This window comes from Lissotriton helveticus, chromosome 5_1, assembly GCF_964261635.1.
Source record: "Lissotriton helveticus chromosome 5_1, aLisHel1.1, whole genome shotgun sequence".
Taxonomy (NCBI): domain Eukaryota; kingdom Metazoa; phylum Chordata; class Amphibia; order Caudata; family Salamandridae; genus Lissotriton; species Lissotriton helveticus.
Genome location: NC_136065.1, coordinates 2,107,247,209 through 2,107,271,152, shown reverse-complemented (window position 1 = coordinate 2,107,271,152; position 23,944 = coordinate 2,107,247,209). Strand labels below are relative to the sequence as shown.

The 23,944-nt window shown below is 49.9% G+C and overlaps 1 protein-coding gene across 3 annotated transcripts in view; it reads right to left on the bottom strand.

Moving 5' to 3' along the window:
* The window catches only part of CCDC180 (coiled-coil domain containing 180), a 492,398-nt gene that overhangs the window by 330,684 nt on the left and 137,770 nt on the right, over positions 1-23,944 (bottom strand). For all 3 annotated transcript variants that reach the window (XM_078646144.1, XM_078646142.1, XM_078646143.1), the window contains exons 4-8: positions 21,290-21,378; positions 18,612-18,721; positions 18,408-18,536; positions 13,694-13,804; positions 247-342 (exon numbers count right to left, since the gene is read on the bottom strand). In XM_078646144.1, the coding sequence (XP_078502270.1) occupies positions 247-342; positions 13,694-13,804; positions 18,408-18,536; positions 18,612-18,721; positions 21,290-21,378 (535 nt within the window). The remainder of the gene's footprint in view (positions 1-246; positions 343-13,693; positions 13,805-18,407; positions 18,537-18,611; positions 18,722-21,289; positions 21,379-23,944) is intronic.

The window sequence follows — 23,944 nt, the reverse complement described above, 5'->3', positions numbered from 1 at the left end:
TGGCTTATTCTGCAAGTGCCAGTTTCTCACTCCAAGATGAGCTGAAGACAATAGGTGGACAACTGTTAGACTTTTCTGTAAAAGCTATGTTATGAACAGTGACCATCCTGAGCATTACTGTGTGGTCCATGCATTCTACCACATCATTGGTTGGACGCCACAAGAAAGACTGCTGGACACTGCGCTAGACATACTCAACGCACCCCTTGTGTAATGCCACAACACGGATCCCCTGTAGGCACTCACCATGGCTTCCTTGTGTATGAACCTGTACACCTCCGCTGGCATGATGTAGCAGATTTTCTCCAGTTTTGCTGTATATCTCTTTAACACAGCACCTATCTAACAAAAGAGAAACAACTGAAGTTTTCTGTGACCACAAGTAAAATAATGTAGAATTGTGAAATTCTCAACTGCTGAATAAAAATGATTACTTTTTTGCCTAAAACTGAATTGCTGCAATTGAGACAACAATGGCAGAAACTAGCACGTGTTGGCTTGCAGAGATTGAAACCTGCAAGGCAAGGTAAGAATCAGAGAACAGGTCAATGGGCATAATCCTAAGAGCTTGCAGGGAAATGGCGACTCTGATGTTGGATTGTGTCTGCGGGCTGAGGAACCTATTCATGTGGCCAACACTGCAGTGTCCGACAGATGTCCAGAGGAAAAGCAAGTACCACGTTTCCACTGCTCCGCGCCAATCATCCACCACAGATAACGGGTGCTCTGGGCCAGTCTGCTTTGTGCCTGCCATGGAGAATGGCTCCAGTCAGCCAAGCCTTCCAACTCACCCTGCTTTCTTTTAATCGGTTTGAACCGTACACAAAACATCTGCATACATCAGCAAAAACACTTTATGTTGAAATGCCTCTGGTGCATAAATATGTTCTCTGGCAAGAGCTCTACAATCCCATCAAGCTCACTCCTGTTTTGTACTTTTATCAATCAATCAATCAATCAATACATTTATAGAGCGTGCTACTCACCCGTGAGTGTCTCAAGGCGCTGAAGGGAGGGGGGTGTCGCTACTGCTCGAATAGACAGGTCTTGAGGAATTTTCTGAAGGTGAGATGGTCCTGGGTCAGTCGTAGGTGCGCGGGGAGGGAGTCCCATGTTTTTGCTGCCAGGTAGGAGAAGGATCTTCCTCCGGTGGTGGTTCTGCGAATTCGTGGGACGGTGGCGAGGGCAGAACTGGCGGAGCGGAGCTGGCGGGTGGGGATGTAGAACGAGAGGCGGTTGTTGAGGTATTTGGGACCCTTGTTGTGTAGCGCTTTGTGTGCGTGGGTGAGGAGCGTGAACGTGATCCTCTTGCAGACGAGGAGCCAGTGCAGGTTTCTCAGGTGGGCGGATATGTGGCTGTGGCGAGGGATGTCGTGGATGAGTCGTGCGGAGGCGTTCTGTATGCGTTGAAGTCGTGCCTGAAGTTTGGCTGTGGTTCCTGCATATAGGGCGTTTCCGTAGTCCAGTCGGCTGGTGACGAGGGCCTGGGTGACGGCTTTCTTGGTTTCGGTGGGGATCCATCGGAAGATTTTTCAGGGGGATGCGCAGGGTGTTAAAGCAAGATGACGAGACGGCGTTGACTTGCTTGGTCATCATGAGGGCGGAGTCCAGGATGAATCCCAGGTTGCGTGCGTGGTCCGTGGGTGTTGGCGCGGAGCCCAGTGCTGTGGGCCACCAGGAGTCGTCCCAGGCGGATGTGGATTGTCCGAGGATGAGGACCTCCGTTTTGTCTGAGTTCAGCTTCAGGCAACTGAGCTTCATCCATTCTGCGACGTCTTTCATTCCTTCATGGAGGTTGGTTTTGGCGGTGTCTGGGTCTTTGGTGAGGGAGAGTATCAGTTGGGTGTCGTCGGCGTAGGAGATTATTTTGATGTTGTGTTTGCATGCGATGACGGAGAGTGGGCTCATGTAGATATTGTAGAGGGTAGGGCGGAGCGAGGAGCCTTGGGGTACTCCGCAGATGATCTCGGTGGCCGCTGAGCGGAAGGGAGGGAGGCTGACTCTCTGGGTTCTGTCGGAGAGGAACGAGGTGATCCAGTCCAGGGCCTTTCCTTGGATTCCAGTGTTGAGGAGGCAGGTTGTTAGGGTGCAGTGGCAGATGGTGTCAAAGGCTGCCGAGAGGTCTAGGAGGATGAGGGCAGTTGTTTCTCCGTTGTCCATAAGGGTCCTGATGTCGTCGGTGGCTGCGATGAGCACGGTCTCGGTGCTGTGGTTGGCTCGAAATCCGGACTAGGATGGGTCGAGCGAGTTGTTTGCCTCGAGGAAAGCTGTCAGCTGTTTATTGATGGTTTTCTCGACTTTATGGTTTTTGTTAGACCTGTCTGGCCCTTTGCGTAGTCCCTCCAATTTATTATTTATTTTGTTCCCTTTTTGCCCCTCATACCCTTATTCATTTTTGTGTCCACTAGATTTTTCAAGGTGTTGGTCTAGGGGATAGGTGCTCTTTCGCCCTCATAGTTTTTCACCTCAGGCCTAGAGGCCTTTCCTGACAGGAATTTCCTTGGAGTCATAAAATGGTGGCTACCAACTGTCACAACTGTCATACCTGGAATCTGTCCCATAGGATAGAGTAGGGCATTCCAGAACCTTCTGGTCCCTTCTGGACCTCTGAGGGTCAGCCTATATAAGGCGGAATGCTGGTCAGCCATTTTGTCTTGCAGTGTAAGCTGGCTGGAGTTAAGGCTGGAGTATAAGACGGGGGTGGGATCATCAGAGGGTTGACCTCCCATTGTAGGGACGCTCCTTACTGGTTCACCACCCTTCTACCCTTATAGTCGTTGTCCTGACCCTGCCTGTAGGGGATCCTGAAGACCCTGGGCACCTGTACTCATCTGGTCCCAGTGAAAGGCGTGGGTGAGGGAGGTTGTACCTGTGGGAAACCCCCTGACCAGTGAGGAAAGAGGCTCTAGTGCAGAGTTAGAGGAAAGGGACTCCTGGATACTTCCATCGGTAGCCAAGGGGACTGTGAGCAATGTCATCAGACATTTTAATCAAACCTTTCTTCCCCCAACTCCCCGTTACCTGGGGTAGCCCCTTGTCAAGGAGTAGTCGGATTGACTGGATTGGGGCTAAAGTTGTGTGCCTGGCGAGGTGTCGCCGAGTGTACTGGCCGCCTGGTGGAGTCCGCCCTCGTCGCCCTGGGTCCGGTGACTGTGGCGGTGACATCGTGTGAGGAGAATCACCCTTTCCTTCCCTGTCTTTGATCAGCGCCGGCCCTGCTATCTGAGCGCGTCAGTCGGCGCGTGTGGGCGGGACCGGAGGAGGTAGTCCTGCGAAGTTGAGCAGGCTCTGGCCTGAGCCGCTACTCTCCCACGCATGCCCGGTCGAGCCGCTTCCCTCAAGGAAGGCGGAGGCGGAACCGGACAGGGAAGCGCCTGGAGTGTAGCAGCGGCTCGTGTTTGTTGTTGTGCCTTCTTTCCCCCGCTTGAGCGCCACATGGAGGAGCTGGCTTGAGCTGGAGGGGAGAGCCGAGGAGCCCCCAGAGGCTGGTAAGCCACAGTGTGATTCGGTTCCTTTTCCTTGCCGCCCCCGGCGATCAAAGACACCAGCCCGGCAGATTCTCTACAAGTAAGGAGGAGGTCGAGAGGGGGAAGTTGTCCTCTTTAAGTAAACAAAAACAAAGGCAGAGAAGCAAGGCCTAGTATTTATTTAAACAAAGGATCAAGCCTAAATCGTGCAGCGCCCATAAAGACTTCCATAGGGGTCTACACAGATTGTTGTTTCCTACTGGCTATATAAATATTGGTACAGTGCCTGCCTCGTGACAGTTCTCCAGAAGAGCAAGTCCTTAAATAAGGGAAGTGTGGAGGGTTAGCCAGTACTTCCTGATGTTGGTGGTGGAGTGGGAGTAAATGTGTTAACCATTCTTTTAGAGGAGCGCAGTCATTGCTCCCTGGGAACTTCTGTAATGTGATGTAAAGTTAGAAAGCCAAATAGTGAAAGAGTTTTGGCAACTTTGAGGAACTTATTAATCTCATGATTAAATGTAATGTACTGAGCTGTAATTTCTGAAGACAAGAAAGCAAAGAATATTTTTATAAACAAGCTCGTATTTTTCCAAACAGTGGTGTAGTGTCATTTTTGGGTGATATTGCATTGAATTACTGCGGGTGGCTTGCAACCTTTACACATGTGCCTCTGTTGAATTTGCCTTACCCTAGGCCAGGCTACCCTAGGTGACCTGACATATTTAGGTTCCAACAAGTTGGTGGCAGCGGTGGGATGTTGACTGTGGTTGCAACTACTCTGCAGTAATTGAGTGTAATCCACTAACCTACACCTGGAGTTTTCTCCTAGCGGCCCTCCTAATTTTTATTTTTGCTTTTTCCAAATGTATTCCTGGTGGTGGGGTGGAGGTAGCTTCAGGTTGCCCCTGCAACTCTATTCTTTTTGTGTGCTTAACCTTGTGTTGCCTGTTGCAAAATGGAATTTGCACTGGAAAACCTGGACACTTATTCATTGGCCCAGCTAAAAGATTTCTGTCAACAATTGGGAGTGTTCTTTAAGCGTGGTGCCAAGAAGGGGGAACTCCAGACCAGTTTGAGGGCTTGGGTGGAAGCGCGCAATGAAGAGGGAACGGTGGAGGAGGAGGAATCGGACAGAGGTACTGTCATTGATAGGACTGCGGAATGTCCCCCAGGGGTGGGTGAGATGTCAATCAGCCCCAAGGCAATCTCACGGGAGGGCAGCAGTGTGTCATCGAGAGGGTTGTCAGAAACCGAGTTAGCTGACAGGAGAGAGGAAAGACTGTTCAGGTGGGAAATAGCAAAAATGGAGTTGGAAGAAAAGAGGGAGGGGAGGAGGTTAGAACAGGAGAAGGAAGAGCGGAGAATGGCTCATGAATTCAAACTAAAAGAGTTAGAACTCCAGGCCCTGCAACGGGGACCCTTTCCAACTCCAAATGGTGGCAGCGAAACCAGAGAACCAACCAGGGAGTCCAAACCCTACCTGCCTAAGGATATAATTGCCAGCTATAGTCAGGGGGATGACATAGCCAAGTGGCTGGCAGCCTATGAGGTCTCCTTAAGAGCCCATGGGATCCAGGAGAAGCACTGGGGGGGGGTGGGTTGTACAAGTACATGCCTCCTACCGGTCGGGACACTTTGCTAGCCTTAGAACCGGAGGAGCAGACCAACTACCCCACCATGAAGCTAGCATTGATCAGGAAGTTTGGGTTAACCCCAGAAAAGTATCGCCAGAAGTTCAGGGGGAGCCACAAGTTAAGCACCCAGAACTGGGTGGACTTCCTAGATTATGCGAGGAAGGCATTGGAGGGCTGGGTACAGGGCAGTGAGGTGAAGGATTATGAGGGGTTGTATGATCTTTTTTTGAAAGAGCCTCTACTCGAGAAATGTTTTCCCGAGCTGCGCCAACACCTGGTGGACAGCAAGCTGACTAATCCCCGGAAGCTTGCAGAGGAGGCGGACATCTGGGCAAGTACCCGGGTGTCCTCAAAGGGGACTGGAGGGGATTCCCAAAAGGCCGGACAGGGCGCCCCTTAGAAGAAGGAGGGGGGAGATAAAAAGCGGGAGTTCTCTAAAGGTCCCCAAAACAGTTTCCAGGGAAAGGGAACAGGTTTCACCCCTAAGGCTAACCCGCCCAGAAACCCTCATCCTGGCCAAAGCCAGCAGCCAAGGGTTGTCCACTGCTTCGAGTGTGGTGGTGTTGGACATTATAAGGGAGATGTCAGATGCCCAAAGAGACCACCCCCTCCCACCGGAGGAAAAGCCCCGGGAGTAGCTAGTGTAGCGCTTGGGGAGGAGTTGCCCTTAGATAAGGGGGGTGAGTGGGCGGGTGTCACCTTAGTGTCCCTGGGAGAACGGGAGATGGTTCCTAAGATCCAGGTGCCCCCAAATACTGTTAAGTATGGACAATGGATCACCATCAATGGCCACAGAGGGGAGGCTCTGAGAGATACAGGAGCCAGTATGACTATGGTGAGAAATCAGCTGGTGTCTCCAGAGCAGGTGGTTCCCAATGTACTCCACCCCGCCGCGATGGCTGACGGCAGAATGGGCCACTATCCAGTGGCTGAGGTTCCCTTTGAGTGGGAAGGGGTTGCAGGTTCACTTCGAGTTGCCGTAAGCCCTGCCGTGCCAGTTGATTGTCTGCTGGGGAATGATATGGAGCACAATGCTTGGAGAGAGGTGGAATACCGGACGCATACTGCGATGCTGGGTACACCTGACTGGGCCTGTGTAAGCACAAGGTCTGTGACTGCCCGGAGAGGGAGTTCGCCTGGGTTGGAGCCTGGAACAATGGCCCAACCCGCTGCCAAAAAGGGACAGACCCGAAGACAGGAAGAGCCTACTTCGGCTTCCACACCCCATGTGACAGATCGGCCACCTGTGATGGTGGACCAGGAGTCCGTGGAGGGGGAAGTAGTTTCTCTGGAGGACCTGCCCATCCCTGCTGAGTGGCATGTGGAGGGAGGGCCTACCAGAGAGGAGTTCTGTAAGGGCCAAAAGGAGTGCCCTACCCTTGAGGGACTGAGGCGACAGGCTGAAGCCCAGGCAGCAGGGGACGTTGCGGGACACTACCACATTTACTGGGAGGATGGACTCCTCTACAGTGAACCCAAGGTACCCTTACCTGGTTCATCAAGGGCCTTGGTAGTCCCGCAACGATACCGAGCCTTTCTGCTGGAATTGGCTCATGCAATACCCTTGGCAGGACACTTAGGTCAGGACAAGACCTTTGCTCGGCTTGTCCCCCATTTTTACTGGCCTCAGATGAAAGTGGCGTCCAACACTTACTGTCGGACATGTGTATCCTGCCAGGCCAGTGGGAAAACAGGGGTGAAGCTGAAAGCTCCCCTGGAACCACTTCCAGTCGTTAGCACCCCCTTTGAAAGGGTGGGCATCAACATTGTAGGGCCATTGGATCCACCAACAACAGCTGGTCACAGGTTTATCCTGGTTCTGGTGGATCATGCCACACGGCACCCAGAGGCAATTCCTCTGAGGACTGTCACTGCACCTGTGGTGGCTAGGGACCTAATGGGGATCTTTACCCGAGTGGGTTTCCCCAAAGAAGTTGTGTCTGACAGGGGGACCAACTTTATGTCAGCATACATGCGGGCAATGTGGAAGGAGTGTGGAGTGACATACCGGTTCACCACTCCCTATCACCCCCAGTCCAATGGACTGGTAGAAAGGTTCAACAAGACCTTGAAGGGCATGATCAGAAGTCTGCCTGAAAGCCTGCGGAGGAAATGGGACGTCCTCCTACCCTGTTTGCTATTCTCCTACAGGGAAGTGCCACAGAAGGGAGTGGGCTTCAGCCCCTTCGAACTTCTGTATGGGCACCCTGTACGCGGTCCTCTCAGCCTGGTGAAGGATAGTTGGGAAAAGTCTCCCAGGAAACCCCCCCAGGATGTGGTGAGCTACATGCTGGCCTTCAGGAGCCAAATGGCGAAGTTGTGGAAGTAAGCTTCTGACAACTTGGAGGCCAGCCAGGCAGTCATGAAAGAGTGGTATGACCACAATGCTCACCAGGTGGAGTTGGAGCCTGGCCAGAAAGTGTGGGTGATGGAGCCTGGAGAGCTTAGTGCCCTCCAGGATCGCTGGACAGGCCCCTTTGAGGTGTTGGAGAAGAAGGGTAAGGCCACATACCTGGTGGACCTTAAGACCCCACGACAGCCCCTACGGGTGCTTCATGCCAACCGACTCAAACCCCACCATGAGAGGCCCGAGGTCATCTTAATGATGGTGACTGATGGGGGAGAGGAAGCGGAAAGTGAACCTCTCCCCGACTTGTTCTCGTCTCAAGAAAAGGATGGGTCAGTGGAGGGAGTGATTCTCTCTCCCACCCTAACTCCTGAACAGTGGGAAGACTGTCGCCAGATACTGGAGCAGTACTCTACGTTCTTCTCCCTTGTCCCGGGAAGGACTCACCTGTGTACCCATGATGTGGACACAGGGGACAGCCCACCAGTGAAGTCAAAGACCTACCGGCTGTCCGACAAGGTGAAGGCAAGCATCCATGGAGAGGTTGCCAAGATGCTAGAGCTAGGAGTTATAGAACCTTCCAACAGCCCCTGGTCCAGCCCGGTGGTGCTAGTGCCAAAAGCCGCTCCACCAGGCACCACGCCAGAACTGAGGTTCTGTGTGGATTACCGGGGACTGAACTCAGTTACAAAAACTGATGCCCATCCGATCCCTAGGGCGGATGAGTTAATTGACCGGCTAGGAGCTGCCCAATACCTAAGTACCTTTGACCTCACTTCAGGGTACTGGCAGATCTCCTTGACAGATGGAGCAAAGGAAAGGTCAGCCTTCTCCACGCCTGAGGGACACTTCCAATTTTGTGTGATGCCCTTTGGGCTAAAAAATGCCCCTGCCACTTTTCAGCGGCTGGTGAATCAGGTCCTCTCCGGAATGGAGGGTTTCTCCGCTGCCTATCTGGATGACATTGCTGTCTTCAGTAGCAGTTGGGAGGACCATTTGCAACATTTGCAAGCAGTTCTCCAGGCCCTGGAACAAGCTGGATTGACAATCAAGGCCAGCAAATGTCAGATTGGGCAGGGGTCGGTTGTGTACCTTGGACACTTGGTGGGCAGGGGGACAGTGCAGCCCCTGCAGGCAAAGATTGAGGCAATCATGGCCTGGGAACCCCCCAAGACACAGACTGAGGTCCGAGCTTTCCTGGGTCTCACAGGCTACTACCGTCGCTTTGTGAAGGGGTATGGCACTATTGTAGCGCCCCTCACAGAGCTCACCTCAAAGAAACAACCTCGACGGGTAGTTTGGACGGAGGCTTGTCAGCAAGCCTTTGAAAAGTTGAAGAAGGCAATGTGTGCAGCACCGGTCCTGAGGGCCCCAGACTTCTCCAAGGAATTCATTGTCCAGACAGATGCATCAGAACATGGCATTGGGGCAGTGTTATCGCAACTGAATGAAGAGGGCCTGGATCAGCCTGTGGTTTTCCTATCTAGGAGACTGCTTCCCCGGGAACAGAAGTGGAGTGCAATTGAGAGGGAAGCTTTTGCGGTGGTGTGGGCTCTGAAGAAGCTGCGGCCATACCTGTTTGGCTCACACTTCCTGGTTCAGACTGACCACCGACCCCTTCGTTGGCTAATGCAGATGAAGGGGGAGAATCCCAAGTTGCTGAGATGGTCCATCTCCCTACAGGGAATGGACTTCCGGGTGGAACATCGGCCTGGAGTGGACTACGCCAATGCAGACGGTCTCTCCAGGTATTTCCGCCTTAGTGATGAGGACTCCCAAGGGGTTGGGTAGCTCTCCCCACTTTCAGCTGGGGGGGACGCGTGATAGACCTGTCTGGCCCTTTGCGTAGTCCCTCCAATTTATTATTTATTTTGTTCCCTTTTTGCCCCTCATACCCTTATTCATTTTTGTGTCCACTAGATTTTTTAAGGTGTTGGTCTAGGGGATAGGTGCTCTTTCGCCCTCATAGTTTTTCACCTCAGGCCTAGAGGCCTTTCCTGACAGGAATTTCCTTGGAGTCATAAAATGGTGGCTGCCAACTGTCACAACTGTCATACCTGGAATCTGTCCCATAGGATAGAGTAGGGCATTCCAGAACCTTCTGGTCCCTTCTGGACCTCTGAGGGTCAGCCTATATAAGGCGGAATGTTGGTCAGCCATTTTGTCTTGCAGTGTAAGCTGGCTGGAGTTAAGGCCGGAGTATAAGACGGGGGTAGGATCATCAGAGGGTTGACCTCCCATTGTAGGGACGCTCCTTACTGGTTCACCACCCTTCTACCCTTATAGTCGTTGTCCTGACCCTGCCTGTAGGGGATCCTGAAGACCCTGGGCACCTGTACTCATCTGGTCCCAGCGAAAGGCGTGGGTGAGGGAGGTTGTACCTGTGGGAAACCCCCTGACCAGTGAGGAAAGAGGCTCTAGTGCAGAGTTAGAGGAAAGGGACTCCTGGATACTTCCATCGGTAGCCAAGGGGACTGTGAGCAAAAGAGGAGTCATCAGACATTTTAATCGAACCTTTCTTCCCCCAACTCCCCGTTACCTGGGGTAGCCCCTTGTCAAGGAGTAGTCGGATTGACTGGATTGGGGCAAAAGTTGTGTGCCTGGCGAGGCGTCGCCGAGTGTACTGGCCGCCTGGTGGAGTCCGCCCTCGTCGCCCTGGGTCCGGTGACTGTGGCGGTGACATCGTGTGAGGAGAATCACCCTTTCCTTCCCTGTCTTTGATCAGCGCCGGCCCTGCTATCTGAGCGCGTCAGTCGGCGCGTGTGGGCGGGACCGGAGGAGGTAGTCCTGCGAAGTTGAGCAGGCTCTGGCCTGAGCCGCTACTCTCCCACGCATGCCCGGACGAGCCGCTTCCCTCAAGGAAGGCGGAGGCGGAACCGGACAGGGAAGCGCCTGGAATGTAGCAGCGGCTCGTGTTTGTTTTTGTGCCTTCTTTCCCCCGCTTGAGCGCCACACGGAGGAGCTGGCTTGAGCGGGAGGGGAGAGCCGAGGAGCCCCCAGAGGCTGGTGAGCCACAGTGTGATTCGGTTCCTTTTCCTTGCTGCCCCCGGCGATCAAAGACACCAGCCCGGCAGATTCTCTACAAGTAAGGAAGAGGTCGAGAGGGGGAAGTTGTCCTCTTTAAGTAAACAAAAACAAAGGCAGAGAAGCAAGGCCTAGTATTTATTTAAACAAAGGATCAAGCCTAAATCGTGCAGCGCCCATAAAGACTTCCATAGGGGTCTACACAGATTGTTGTTTCCTACTGGCTATATAAATATTGGTACAGTGCCTGCCTCGTGACAGTTCTCCAGAAGAGCAAGTCCTTAAATAAGGGAAGTGTGGAGGGTTAGCCAGTACTTCCTGATGTTGGTGGTGGAGTGGGAGTAAACGTGTTAACCATTCTTTTAGAGGAGCGCAGTCATTGCTCCCTGGGAACTTCTGTAATGTGATGTAAAGTTAGAAAGCCAAATAGTGAAAGAGTTTTGGCAACTTTGAGGAACTTAATAATCTCATGATTAAATGTAATGTACTGAGCTGTAATTTCTGAAGACAAGAAAGCAAAGAATATTTTTATAAACAAGCTCGTATTTTTCCAAACATGGTGTAGTGTCATTTTTGGGTGATATTGCATTGAATTACTGCGGGGTGGCTTGCAACCTTTACACATGTGCCTCTGTTGAATTTGCCTTACCCTAGGCCAGGCTACCCTAGGTGACCTGACATATTTAGGTTCCAACAGTTTTTATTAACCGAATAAAGTGAATTTGACTGACTGACTGACACTCCTGTTTTATAAACTGAAGACAAGGTATATTGCATTGATCATGGATTTTGAATACAGCCAGTGCATGAAGGATTCAACATATGGAGCAGAGTAGAAACTACAGGTGGTGCCATTGACAGGGGACTATAGGATGTTCAAATGCAAGTTCCTTATGTACCAACACATTTCCCAATATACACAAAATGTCAAAAGCCTGTGCTATATAATTGATAATTCTGATTTTAGATACTTTAATGTTAAAAATACTCATTAGGTCATAGATCTTTGTAAAAGAGGATCTATAGAAATAGCTCAGTCCTGTGCAATTGTGCACTCTATGCCAAGGAATATACAGTTGCCACTATACCAGGATTCAAAGAGAGGGACGTCTTAACGTCAGACACCACGGCACCACATGTGACATACAGTAGCATAACTAAACGTCAGGGGGCTCTGGGGCCTTTGTTAGGCCACTGGTGACATAGACGCCAACACCCTGGGGACTCAGTAAGCATCACCGAGCATAAATACGCCGGACCTTGCGACCGATAACCATATTTACCACAGACTGAGGGACAAACGGGTACTGCATAAGGACACAACCTCTTGATTAAGTAAGTGTCATGATCATTTTAAGCATTGTGAATACCACATCGGCCCGATATCTATGGTAACAAAGTTGAGAGTAACTGGCAATTGGGAAAATACGATTATAAGTAGGGTTCCCGGTTTTATGGTATTTATTTTCTTAACATTTTCGTCAGTATTTATACAAATCTTTTTTGTTTGGCCATCATACTGGTATTAATCTGTATTTATTTTGTGAACAGATGATGTGATAACTCGTATATTTCCACATTTAATTGCCAGATTATTCTTATCCATTGATGCCCGTCAGGTTTTAGCACATTACACAGCCAAAAATAATAAACCCACATTACAAAATGTGCATAATTGAACAAATACATATATGCAGTCATTTAAGCAAATCTCATTTAGCTTTGTAATTCCCCATGCTGCCAATATGTACTGCTTTTGGCCTGTAATTAATGTATCTGGGAATGAAGAGAGTCACTCAAAAGAAGCCAAATTATCTGTATTTTTCCGTTTTTAAAAAATCATACAGACAGGAAACAATGATTTCTGTCTATATTTATCTGTAAAAATCAGTAAAAAAGGAAAGCAGGGAGCCCTAAAACCAACTCTACTCTTTGAGAACGAGTGAGCAACTTGAATTAATACAGCAGGTGATGAGGACAATTCGATTCCCGCCCAAGTGTCTCCCATGATGAACCAATTTCATCGCTCTAGCCTACAATATGAATATAAGGAGCCAGCAGCATATGGGCATGTGCAGTTGGGATGAGTGTTGATACCCCCATGAATGTATCTAATCCATGTTTTTGGAATTCTACTGCCACCAATGACTGAACATGTGAGATGAGAACCGGATGATTAAGATATTGTAAACATACACATCACATTCCAGAAAATCAGCTATAGAACGGATTAATGAAATCTTCTCCCCTTATAAGTGGTTGACAACAGAGGATGTCTCCCCCATCATGACTATGAGGACTTGTTATTCCCTAGTTAGGGAAAGTAGTAAGTGAGTGTGTTTACCCACTCTACCCATGAGTGCTGTGTTCTGGTTTGCAACGCTCAGTTTTCCCACATTGGAAACTTCACTTCTATATATTTTTCTTATTTCATAAGGGATGCAAGTCAATTTCTTGATTATCCATACTTTCACTTTTTATGCATTCGTGTAGGTACTTGGATGAGACTTACATTGGTAGGATATCATTTCCCTTTCCGAAGTGATACGTATGAATGAGTACATTAGGTATTGAGCTAGGGATCTCCATTAGTCCTGATGAAGGCCTTTGACCCGTGTTGGCAGGAATACAGGCTGAAATGTCTGCACTTCCATGTGTGCATGAGCCATAGTACTCTTGACACATCTACTCTCCTTTTTTTGATCTTACAGAGTACCCTGAATAAAAATAAATTATTTTGGGTTCACCATAAGATGATTTTAGAAATCCGGATCCCTTTACCATATCCAGTTGCGTCTTATATACTTTCCAAAGAGAGGTTGAGCCCTTCCTGGTAGGACCATCTCACCAGGAAGCAGTAAGGTTACCAGTGATAAAGCATGGCACATATAAGTGGGTGAGGTTTTCTCATCCACAAAACGTTTGTTTCCGTGGGCAGGTTCATGGTTACCGCTGATAATAGTTGCCGTCTGTGTGGTTAACCACATGGACAAAAAGTCACCACATCCATTGAGTAAGCAAGAAGTGCTGGAGACTGTTCTGCTTAGGTTCCTTGTCACATATTAACATATGCAGGAGGCCCCGCTCTAATCTCACACTAAGTGGATCAGACAGAGCTTACTACGCGCCCCTCTCTTCTAGCCTCTGCCTCATGAATGCCCGCAAGGGCCATGCACCCTCCCTCTCCACAACCATGAGACACAGCACACGAGTCTTCTCACCTGCTTGGCCCGGTTCTCCTCCACTTTGGTTAGGGCCGCAGAGGTGTCTTCGATCATCTGTCTCCTGCAGAAGGATTCCAGCGCGATGGAAGACCACAGCTCCTTGAAATCCTGCAAGAAAGAGGTTTAAGGTGAGTTCAGTGTTGGCACATCCCACTGCTGCCCAACTCAAGGACTCCAGGTGAACCTGCTGTAGATTGGGCCAGGCAAGGGAGAGAAAAAGCAGCAATAAATTGTTGGTTATGATGGATGTCTCCAGAGCTGTAGAAGTGACTTTGGGCTCACTGTGTGCTGTGCACTCCCCTGTCAGTCCCACCCCACCCTCTCCTCATCCTATAAATACAAGACAGAGGAGTCTATTTGGCGATTGCCATAGACTGCCCTGGGCCCTGTCTGCCTATAAATGGCGGCAGGCTGGAGGTGTCGAAGCCCTCCATGGCACTGAGAGCCCACCATATGTCATTGTCCAACGTTCCTCCCACTCGCTGCTCATTTACCACACACTCACTGCTGTCAACACCAGCTCAAGCTCCTCAAACATGAGCACAGTGTGAAGAGCTGACGCACATGTGCTCCCCACACTGTGTACATGTGCCCCCGCTCTCCACACTGTGTACATGGGCCTCAGCTATGCACACTGGGTCCATGTGCCCCCCCCCCCCCCCAGCTACTCAGACAGTGGCTACACTCCCCAACTCGTACCATCCGTGGTCCATGTGTCATCAGCTCCTCAGACAGTGGCTACACTCCCCAACTCGTACCATCCGTGGTCCATGTGTCATCAGCTCCTCAGACAGTGGCTACACTCCCCAACTCGTACCATCCGTGGTCCATGTGTCATCAGCTCCTCAGACAGTGGCTACACTCCCCAACTCGTACCATCCGTGGTCCATGTGTCATCAGCTCCTCAGACAGTGGCTACCCTCCCCCAACTCGTACCATCCGTGGTCCATGTGTCATCAGCTCCTCAGACAGTGGCTACACTCCCCAACTCGTACCATCCGTGGTCCATGTGACATCAGCTCCTCAGACAGTGGCTACACTCCCCAACTCGTACCATCCGTGGTCCATGTGTCATCAGCTCCTCAGACAGTGGCTACACTCTCCAACTCGTACCATCCGTGGTCCATGTGTCATCAGCTCCTCAGACAGTGGCTACACTCCCCAACTTGTACCATCCGTGATCCATGTGTCATCAGCTCCTCAGACAGTGGCTACACTCCCCAACTCGTACCATCCGTGGTCCATGTGTCATCAGCTCCTCAGACAGTGGCTACACTCCCCAACTCGTACCATCCGTGGTCCATGTGTCATCAGCTCCTCAGACAGTGGCTACCCTCCCCCAACTCGTACCATCCGTGGTCCATGTGTCATCAGCTCCTGAGACAGTGGCTACACTCCCCAATTCGTACCATCCGTGGTCCATGTGTCATCAGCTCCTCAGACAGTGGCTACACTCCCCAACTCGTACCATCCGTGGTCCATGTGTCATCAGCTCCTCAGACAGGGGCTACACTCCCCAACTCGTACCATCCGTGGTCCATGTGTCATCAGCTCCTCAGACAGTGGCTACACACCCCAACTCGTACCATCCGTGGTCCATGTGTCATCAGCTCCTCAGACAGTGGCTACACTCCCCATCTATCCTCGACCTCATCATCTCCAAAGAAGGCACTATTCAACTTGATTCAATCCAACCCTGTGACTGGTCAGATCACCATACTGTCACCTTCTACATTAACGAAAAAGTTAAACGGATCCCGGTCCAATCCTCCAAGCCCAAAGTTTGGAAAAGAGACTTGAAGAAACTCAAGCCAAACTCCGTACCCCCTAACAGCTGCAATCTCCTACTTCCCCCGTCCGACGTTACGGACGTTCAGTGCCTAACTGACCAATATCTCAATGCTATGACCTCATTAATCAATGAGGCTGCACCGATGCAACTGAAAAGAGACACCACCAAGGTCTCTAACCCTTGGTACGACGGGAGCCTCAATGAAGACAGACGGGCCATGCGAATGGCAGAGCGCACATGGAGATATGTTCCCTCGGCACAGCACCTAAAAATTCTGAAGAAAAAGAGAAACGCATACTTCAGGAAAATAAAGCGCTCAAAGTCAGACTTCTTCAGACTCCAGCTTGACCAAGCAAAAAAACGTCCAAGTAAATTGTTCGAACTAATCCGATCCCAATGCAAGGAACAACCCCAAGCAGTCGACACTTTGGGCAATGCACCTTCCTGTGAAGATTTCTCTGCTTTCTTTAAACAAAAAACTGACAACATAAGGAGCGATCTCCTCATTGACGCAAACCTCTACTCCAAACACCACGACATAACACCCAATGAACCAAAAAACAACGTGACATGGTCATCCTTTGACACGTACTCTGAAGAAGAAATTGACAGTCTACTCAGCACCCTGAAACCATTTAATCACCTCAGTGACCCTCTCCCCGCTAACGCTGTAAAAGACTTCGCCCCGTTGATCCTGCCACTCTGGACTAAAATTATCAATAGCTCACTTCAGCAAGGAATGATACCTGACTCCCTCAAAGTTGGACAAGTTACACCTTTACTGAAGAAACCAACAGCAGACCCCACTGATCTAAACAACTACCGCCCTATCACCAACATTCCCACTCTTGCCAAACTGTTGGAAAAATGCGTTCAACTACAATTGACAAAGCACATAGAATAGTTTGATCTCCTCAACCCTCATCAATCAGGCTTCAGAGCAGGGCATAGCATCGAAACGGCTATGACTCACATAATTGACGATGCCCTCCAAATCCTAGATCACAATGACTCCTGCCTCCTTATCCTTCTTGATCTCTCTTCGGCATTCGACACTGTGAAACATGAGAACCTACTCGAACTTTTAAAGACAAGAATGGATCTCTCAGGGACTGTTCTTCAGTGGTTCACCTCATTTCTTCACAACAGATCTCAGAAATTCAAGAGCAACAACTTGTTGTCCTCCCCAGTACATGTATCATTGGGTGTACCTCAAGGATCCTGCCTATCCCCTACTTTGTTCAACCTAGTTATGGAACCTCACCTCCTTGCTACAAGCATCCAATGTACACTTCCACATGTACGCCGACGACACTCAACTGTATCTCAAACTACAATCCCCCAAAGATATTATGCATCTGAACGCAACGATCAGAAGCACCCAATCCTGGCTGGCCGATAACCACCTCAAGCTCAATGCTATGAAAACTGAGTTCCTTCTGATCTCACCTCCCGCGAAAATCTCTACCACTCAAACTTGGCTTAAACACTAACTGCACTCAATGTCCAGCCGACCATCGTGGACTCTGCAAAATCTCTAGGCATAACACTCGACGCCAATCTCAACATGCAACAGCATATCAGCAAGGCAACTAAGGGAGCGAACTTCCAAATAAATACCCTGAGGAAACTTAAACCCTTCCTCCCAGCCAAAGACTTCCAAACTGCAGTACAAGCGCTAATCATCCCTCGCATAGACTACGGCAGCATCGCCCTCTGCGGCCTCCCCCTAACTACAACTGCACCCCTGAGAGACTCACTAAATGCGGCAGCGAGACTCATCACAGGATCAAAAAAACATTCACATATCTCCCCTGACTTCAAATCCCTGAACTGGCTACTTTTTGAAGCCAGAATACATCTGAAAATTGCCTGCTTGACTCACAGGGCTTCACACCTGAACTCACCCAGCTACCTCACTCAGAAGCTGACAATCTCAGGCGGCTCGAGATCCACCAGAAGCACAAAGAATCTTCTGCTGAAACCTCGAAGATTTCGGAAGGAAAGAACTTACAAACGCTCCTTCTCAGGAATGGTGCCTAGGATCTGGAACTCACTCCCTCCTGAAACCAGACTCATCCCCTCCACTTTTCTCTTTAAGAAAGAAGTTAAAGCTATCCTTATGGCTAAATACACCTGAACTGCCACCCCTGATCTTTTAAGACTCTGCGTCGATATGTACTCATGCTTGATCCATTTGCACAGTTGTTTTTTACCTGTATTACCGACCTTTCCCGATTGTTATTACTCCCTCCTATATGTATTTTATGCTCCCTCGTGTACCCACCCTCCCTTGCATATGTAAAGCGCTCTGTTATCTGCAAAGATCTTGTTCGCGCTATATAAAACTTTCAAAATAAATAATAAATAAATAAATAACTCATACCATCCGTGGTCCATGTGTCATCAGCTCCTCAGACAGTGGCTACCCTCCCCCAACTCGTACCATCCGTGGTCCATGTGTCATCAGCTCCTCAGACAGTGGCTACCCTCCCCCAACTCGTACCATCCGTGGTCCATGTGTCATCAGCTCCTCACACTGTGCCCTTCTGCCCCAGCACCTGACACAGCTGCTCCACTTGCTCCCAGTTCTCATACTGTGTCCAAGACCCTCCCACTTTGTCGTTGTGCCCCCAGTTCCTCACACTGTGTCCATGCCCGCTGCTCCTTAGACAGTATCTACCCTCATCCAGCTCCATACACAGTATCCATGTGCACTGTGCACCCAGATTCTCACAAGGTGCCTGAAACTGGTACCTACATATTCCAAGCTCCACAAAGGCGTGCGCAAGTGCAACAAGCTCCTCACACTTATCACGTCCATGTCCCAAGGTCTGCCCATTTGCTCCACTCTCTTCACACTGCCATCCACGCAGGTCCAAGCTGAAGCGTTATGCCAGGTCATGTCGTAGAACTTACTTTCATTGTTAATGTTGTTAAATCCGCGTTGCCTTCCAGCCTTTGCAACAAAAGCTGGCTTGTTCGATCAGAGGAGGCCAGTTTCTTCTGAAGCTCCTTCCCTGCCTTTAGGACTGAAGGTTCCATTTCCTGAAATGACGAGATAAGTCAGTTCATTTTGGGGCATCCACTGCAGGACAACGCGGTCCTGATGCTGTATCTCACCTTACTGATGCGGACCAGCTCCCGCTGCAGATCGGTGATGGCGGCCTCATGGCGCTCTTGTCTGCGATCAGCCACCTGCTGGATGATACCTCGATCGCTGCTCTCAGGCACTGCAAGGTAAGGGAGATGGGTCAGTGGACTGTAGGCTCACTCCAGACATTGAATGCTGCTTTCAAGCCTGCTCTCCAGTGTCATCCTGTCCCCTTGGTAGAGTACATCCAAACATCAGGCATAGATAACCTCAAGCTTGGGTACTCTAAGTCGTGCCTTAAACGCTCAACAGTTTCATGCGTGGAGGACGGTAAATGAGAGTCCCAGCATTTTAGAAGGAGGTGGAAGAGTCTGATGGGTTAAAATCCCTGCTTCAAAATCTACTGGACATGAGCCACTGTTACTACTTTGGTATCACTTTGTTCGCCCTAAGTTGGCAGGGTATGCTCAGACGTGGGTCCCTTGCTCACTAAGCCACTGGATTCAAGCTAGCCCGGCTGATGAGGGTTATGAATCCGAAACTGGTCCTCGGAAGCTTGTTTCCGGTCCAGGGAAGACCTGGCTTGGCAGTTCGGGCTGGACTGTTCCCATGAGGCACAGGGTCAGACTGATTTGCATATGGCCATGTGAACTAGGGTGGTGGAGTGAGCTAAAGAATGATGATGGATTAAACCCAGATCATTTTACTGGGGGTGAGTGTTTGATTTGCTCAAACGCTCCGTCCATCATCCCCTTTGGTATCACACTGTTACTAGGGCAGCATTGTCTGTGGAGTTTGTCCATTTTCCAGAGCAGACAAAAGGCCTAGCTGTAGCCAACAAGAAAAGGCAAACACCAGGGATAACTTATCTCTTAGGAGAACCAAAATACCGTCTGGGTCTGGAGTGGAGTAGAAAGAAGGTTGTGCTGGTCCTTTTGTCCTACTTCTCTCACACTTCAAACCTTTAAATATAAACCGCTTTGCATACGTAATAACAACTAGGTCGACATTCCATGGACGCCACCTATACATAATACCACTCTCCATGTGCAGTTGAGCACTTGCCAGTCACAGGCATAAGACCACCACATCAATCAGGCTTTCACGCCTTTCTGGTGACACTGATGTAATGCTCCCATGATCAGTGTTTCCCAAACTGTGGGTCGCGACCCATTGGTGGGTTGTTAGACGATTTACGGTGCATCACAAAAGCCAAGCAATAAATAAAGATGCCTTTATATTATGTATTTATATTGGTACATTTGCTGTGCTTCAAGACAGAGGTCAAGTGTCAGGCTATGTCTTCTGACAAATTGCTACATTTTTAACATGGGGATTGGTGTTTACAAACTCCTCTAACTTTGCAGTCAGAGAGAGAAAAGTAAAGTGAATTATGTGATAATCTTGCTGTGGGACAGGCGTGTGAAAGCAAAGGATGCAGGGTGCCCTTTTTTGTAACACACAACAAAATGGAAATACCTGTAAGTGAAATGTACACACTCAAAAGTTAGGAAAGCAAAAATGAAACACTTTTTTTTTATTTCTGAAGTGTGATGGAAACAAAAATTTTAATAGGATCAAAATAATCACCTGTCGCACTTAAAGCGTCACACTGAAGTATAGAAAAAAGGCATGGGTGGAATGGTTGAATGAATCTCAGCAACTGGCAATTTCACTGGCTGCGTCCCTGTCCTTTCTTATTTTACACACCTTGCCACCTCAGTTTGGACCCAGCCAATCCAAATCAATCTTGACCCTGCTCCATTGGGAACAGTGCAGCCCGAACAGCCATACCAGATGCACCAGGAACCGGAATATAAGCAACCGAAGAACAATATTCTTTTCTGTCTCAAATCGTTTTCTTTCCCCTCCTCATAGCCCTCAGAAATGCAAACCTGTGGTTTGGGAGCTCTACAAAAACTATAAAATGAAAATATAATATAAATCCTAGGTAAATTCTCATTTAAGGTCAAGCTAAAGCAGGGTGTAGTCGAAACTAACAATTTTGGACAAAGATTTCCACTCCTTGGCCCACCCTATGGAACGTTTTCTGGCACTGAATTCTTCATGTATTAACACAAAATGTAACTGTGCAGTGATTTCCCCCTGATTCAGAAGCAGTCATACATGTAGTGTGTAAGGCCAAGAGGGTCTAGAAAGCGAGTGTTTGTAAAACAGCATCCCCATGCAGGTCTTTCATTTTTAGTTTTTCAGGTTTTTGCCCTTTTTGCTCAAGAAAATCACAGGGTGAAGAATACAGAATCCACCCCAGGTATGACCAACCAAGACACTATAGTGCTGTTCGAGGAGTCTAAATAATGAAGTGTAGTGCTAACATACATGTGGTGCATTTGTCAGCAAAGGTGTGTACCACTGTCGGGCTTCAATGAGTTTGTGGCCAGGAATGGTTCCCTGGAGACTGCAAGTCCCAGAAGGTGCAGCTCTGAGCATGAATGACCGAAGCTGTTGCATCCCTTGTTTTTGTGCTCCCTGAAGAAGCCTTCGTGGAGGAGAAAGCACTAGGTAGGGGCGTGTGCACGGGCGCCATAGTACATGAATGGCTTCATGGTTTGGAAAGTAACACAAATGACAAAGGTATCGTTTATGAAGCGCCACTGACCATGACAACAGCGAGTGTACTTACCCCAAGGTGGGCTGTATGAAACAAAGCGCAGAGTGTGAAAGGAGAGAGTACTAGAGTATTTACCAATGACGTCAGCAAGGCCTCGCACCTCCCACGCCGCAATCTCGGCTTCGCTTTCTTGTGTTTTCTGAGCTTTCAGTGTATCCAGTTCCCTGCAAGAGAAAAAAGAGGCAGCCCTTGAGGTCTAGAGAATGGACCAGACACCACTGGGTTCAGAGCCAGGTACTGGGGTGTGGGGGGGGGGGTTGTGGGGGGCTGGGCCTCAGGTGTTCCCTCTTCACATCTTCTCTGACATGCATCTAATGCACTGGATTCCCTCTGTGACCTGCTCATTCCAGAGCAGTTTTCAACTTTCTCCCAGACTCTGCCTGTCCCTGTTGTTTGTCTTCTTTTGCTCAGTTTGTGCTCAGGCGTTTGCAGGGTGGTCACATATTACAGAGGTGGCAGCAGCAGTGCAATCACCCATGTACCCACCTCTACTTTACAAGAACCTGCCTGAGTGCTAGAGGGCAGAGTACAAGGTGACACAAGTCCTAGGAAAGACACCTACAGCCACAAAGAGCTCCAGTGGGGCTTCTGCTTTTATTGGTGGAGTGACAGTGTATGCATTGGGACTCAGGTCTGCATGCAACCTCAAATGCCCTCCGCCCACGTGCTGTGGATATTTTCTGTTTGCCTGCCTGGTCTAAATGACGTAGTGAAGGTTCCGTTTAGCCTGATTGGGGGTGGTCGAGATGATGTACCCAAGGTTCCAAGTGGCCTTCCCATCTGTCTGCTTGGTCATGATAATACAGAGAAGGTCTGTGAGTGATGTCTTGAATGTTCCAGGTGTTATCGCTCTGAAAGTTGTGGATCGATGCTTATCCCAGAAGGCCAAGCAACCAGTCCTTGTTCTTAGTGGAGCACTCTACCCCTGTACAACTTGTAACTTGGATAAAGCTAACCTACAAGAATCTGCCAGCTCCCTGCCTTCAAGAGCAGTGGGCAATCTTTGGCTGGTACACGAGGACCTCTTCCGCCTTGCCTCACACACATCAAACTACTCCAGCTCAACTCTGTAACTACACGGTTTGTCCTTTACCATATCCGTGCAAAGGAGTCACTGTGAGAAGACGTTTGTGGGGCTGCCCTGGGAGCGAGTGGTGTTTGGGCCCAAGCGTAGGCGACCACTAGTCCCGCTGCCTTTTGATTCATTTCTTTCTGGGCGTTGAAAAGCACAACATTATTGGAAGAAGGTTTTATTGCTCTGGAAGAAGGCAGTTGTTGGCAAGATTTAAGCCTAAAACACTGCATGCAGGCCATTGCAGCATCTTTAAATTGATGTAAAAGTGAATGGATGAATGAGGGATTCTTCAATAGCGTATGGCTACTCGAAAGAGTGTCCCGGCACTTTAGGCAGCTAGGGACTGAACAGAAAGAAAGAACAGCAAGGGCCGCATTATAGAACTGCACCGGGCGCAACTGGTGTTTGTGGCCGCTTTGCACGCCCCCGGGGCACTTTGGCATTACAGAATGAGCCGCAGACGTTTGTGCGTTCCATTCTGTAAAACCGATAGCGCTGACGCACATAAAGCGCAAGCCCTATCTTCAGCGGGTATTCCTTTATTTGTATGGGGGCGTGCCCCGTGCAAATGAGGGAATCCCTTTGCCTCTACACCCGCGCCGTATTACAGACGCAGGCCCAGAGAAAAAGAAACACTCAGGAGGCACACTGACAGTGCACCACCTAAACGGGGTTGCACTGTAAGTGTGCCCCCTGATGGCAGCCCTCTGCAGGGGGAAAAGGGCGGCCTATGGACCCCCTAGACATCCCGTTGCAAGCGGGTACAGTCACTCATTGCAGCCGCCTGCAAGGGGATTTCTAATCCCTTTTCAAAGGGCAGGAGGGGTCCCAACTGCACTGTGAAAACACAAGCGGATTCAAAGCAGCCACTCATTTTTTCAACTTAATGCACCGCCCTGGGCATATGAGGAGTCCCAGCAGTGATGCTGCAGGAGTGGTGCATGCACGGATAAGGTGTCCCAGCAGTGATGCAGCAGGAGTGGTGCATGCACGGATAAGGATCCCCAGCAGTTGATGCGGCAGGAGTGGTGCATGCACGGATAAGGATCCCCAGCAGTTGATGCGGCAGGAGTGGTGCATGCACGGATAAGGAACCCCAGCAGTGATGCTGCAGGAGGGGTGCATGCAGGATAAGGAGCCACAGCAGTGATGCTGCAGGAGGGGTGCATGTATGGATTTGGATCCCCAGCAGTGATACAGCAGGAGTGGCGCATGCACGGATAAGGAGCCCCAGCAGTGATGCTGCAGGAGGGGTGGATGCACGGATACGGAGTTCCAAGCAGTGATGCTGCAGGAGGGGTGCATGTATGGATAAGGAGTTCCAGCAGTGATGTTGCAGGAGTGGAGCGTGCACATATAAGGAGTCCCAACAGTTGATGCGGCAGGAGTGGTGCATGCGCGTATTAGGAGCCCCAGCAGTGATGCTGCAGGAGGGGTGCATGCACGGATAAGGAGTTCCAGCAGTGATGCTGCAGGAGTGGTGCATGCACAGATAAGGAGCCCCAGGAGGCAGCAGGAGTGCTGCATGCACATATGAGGATTCCCAGCAGTGATGCTGCAGGAGTGGTGCTTGCGCGTATAAGGAACCCCAGGAGTGATGCTGCAGGAGGGGTGGATGCACGGATAAGGAGTCCAAGCAGTTAATGCTGCAGGAG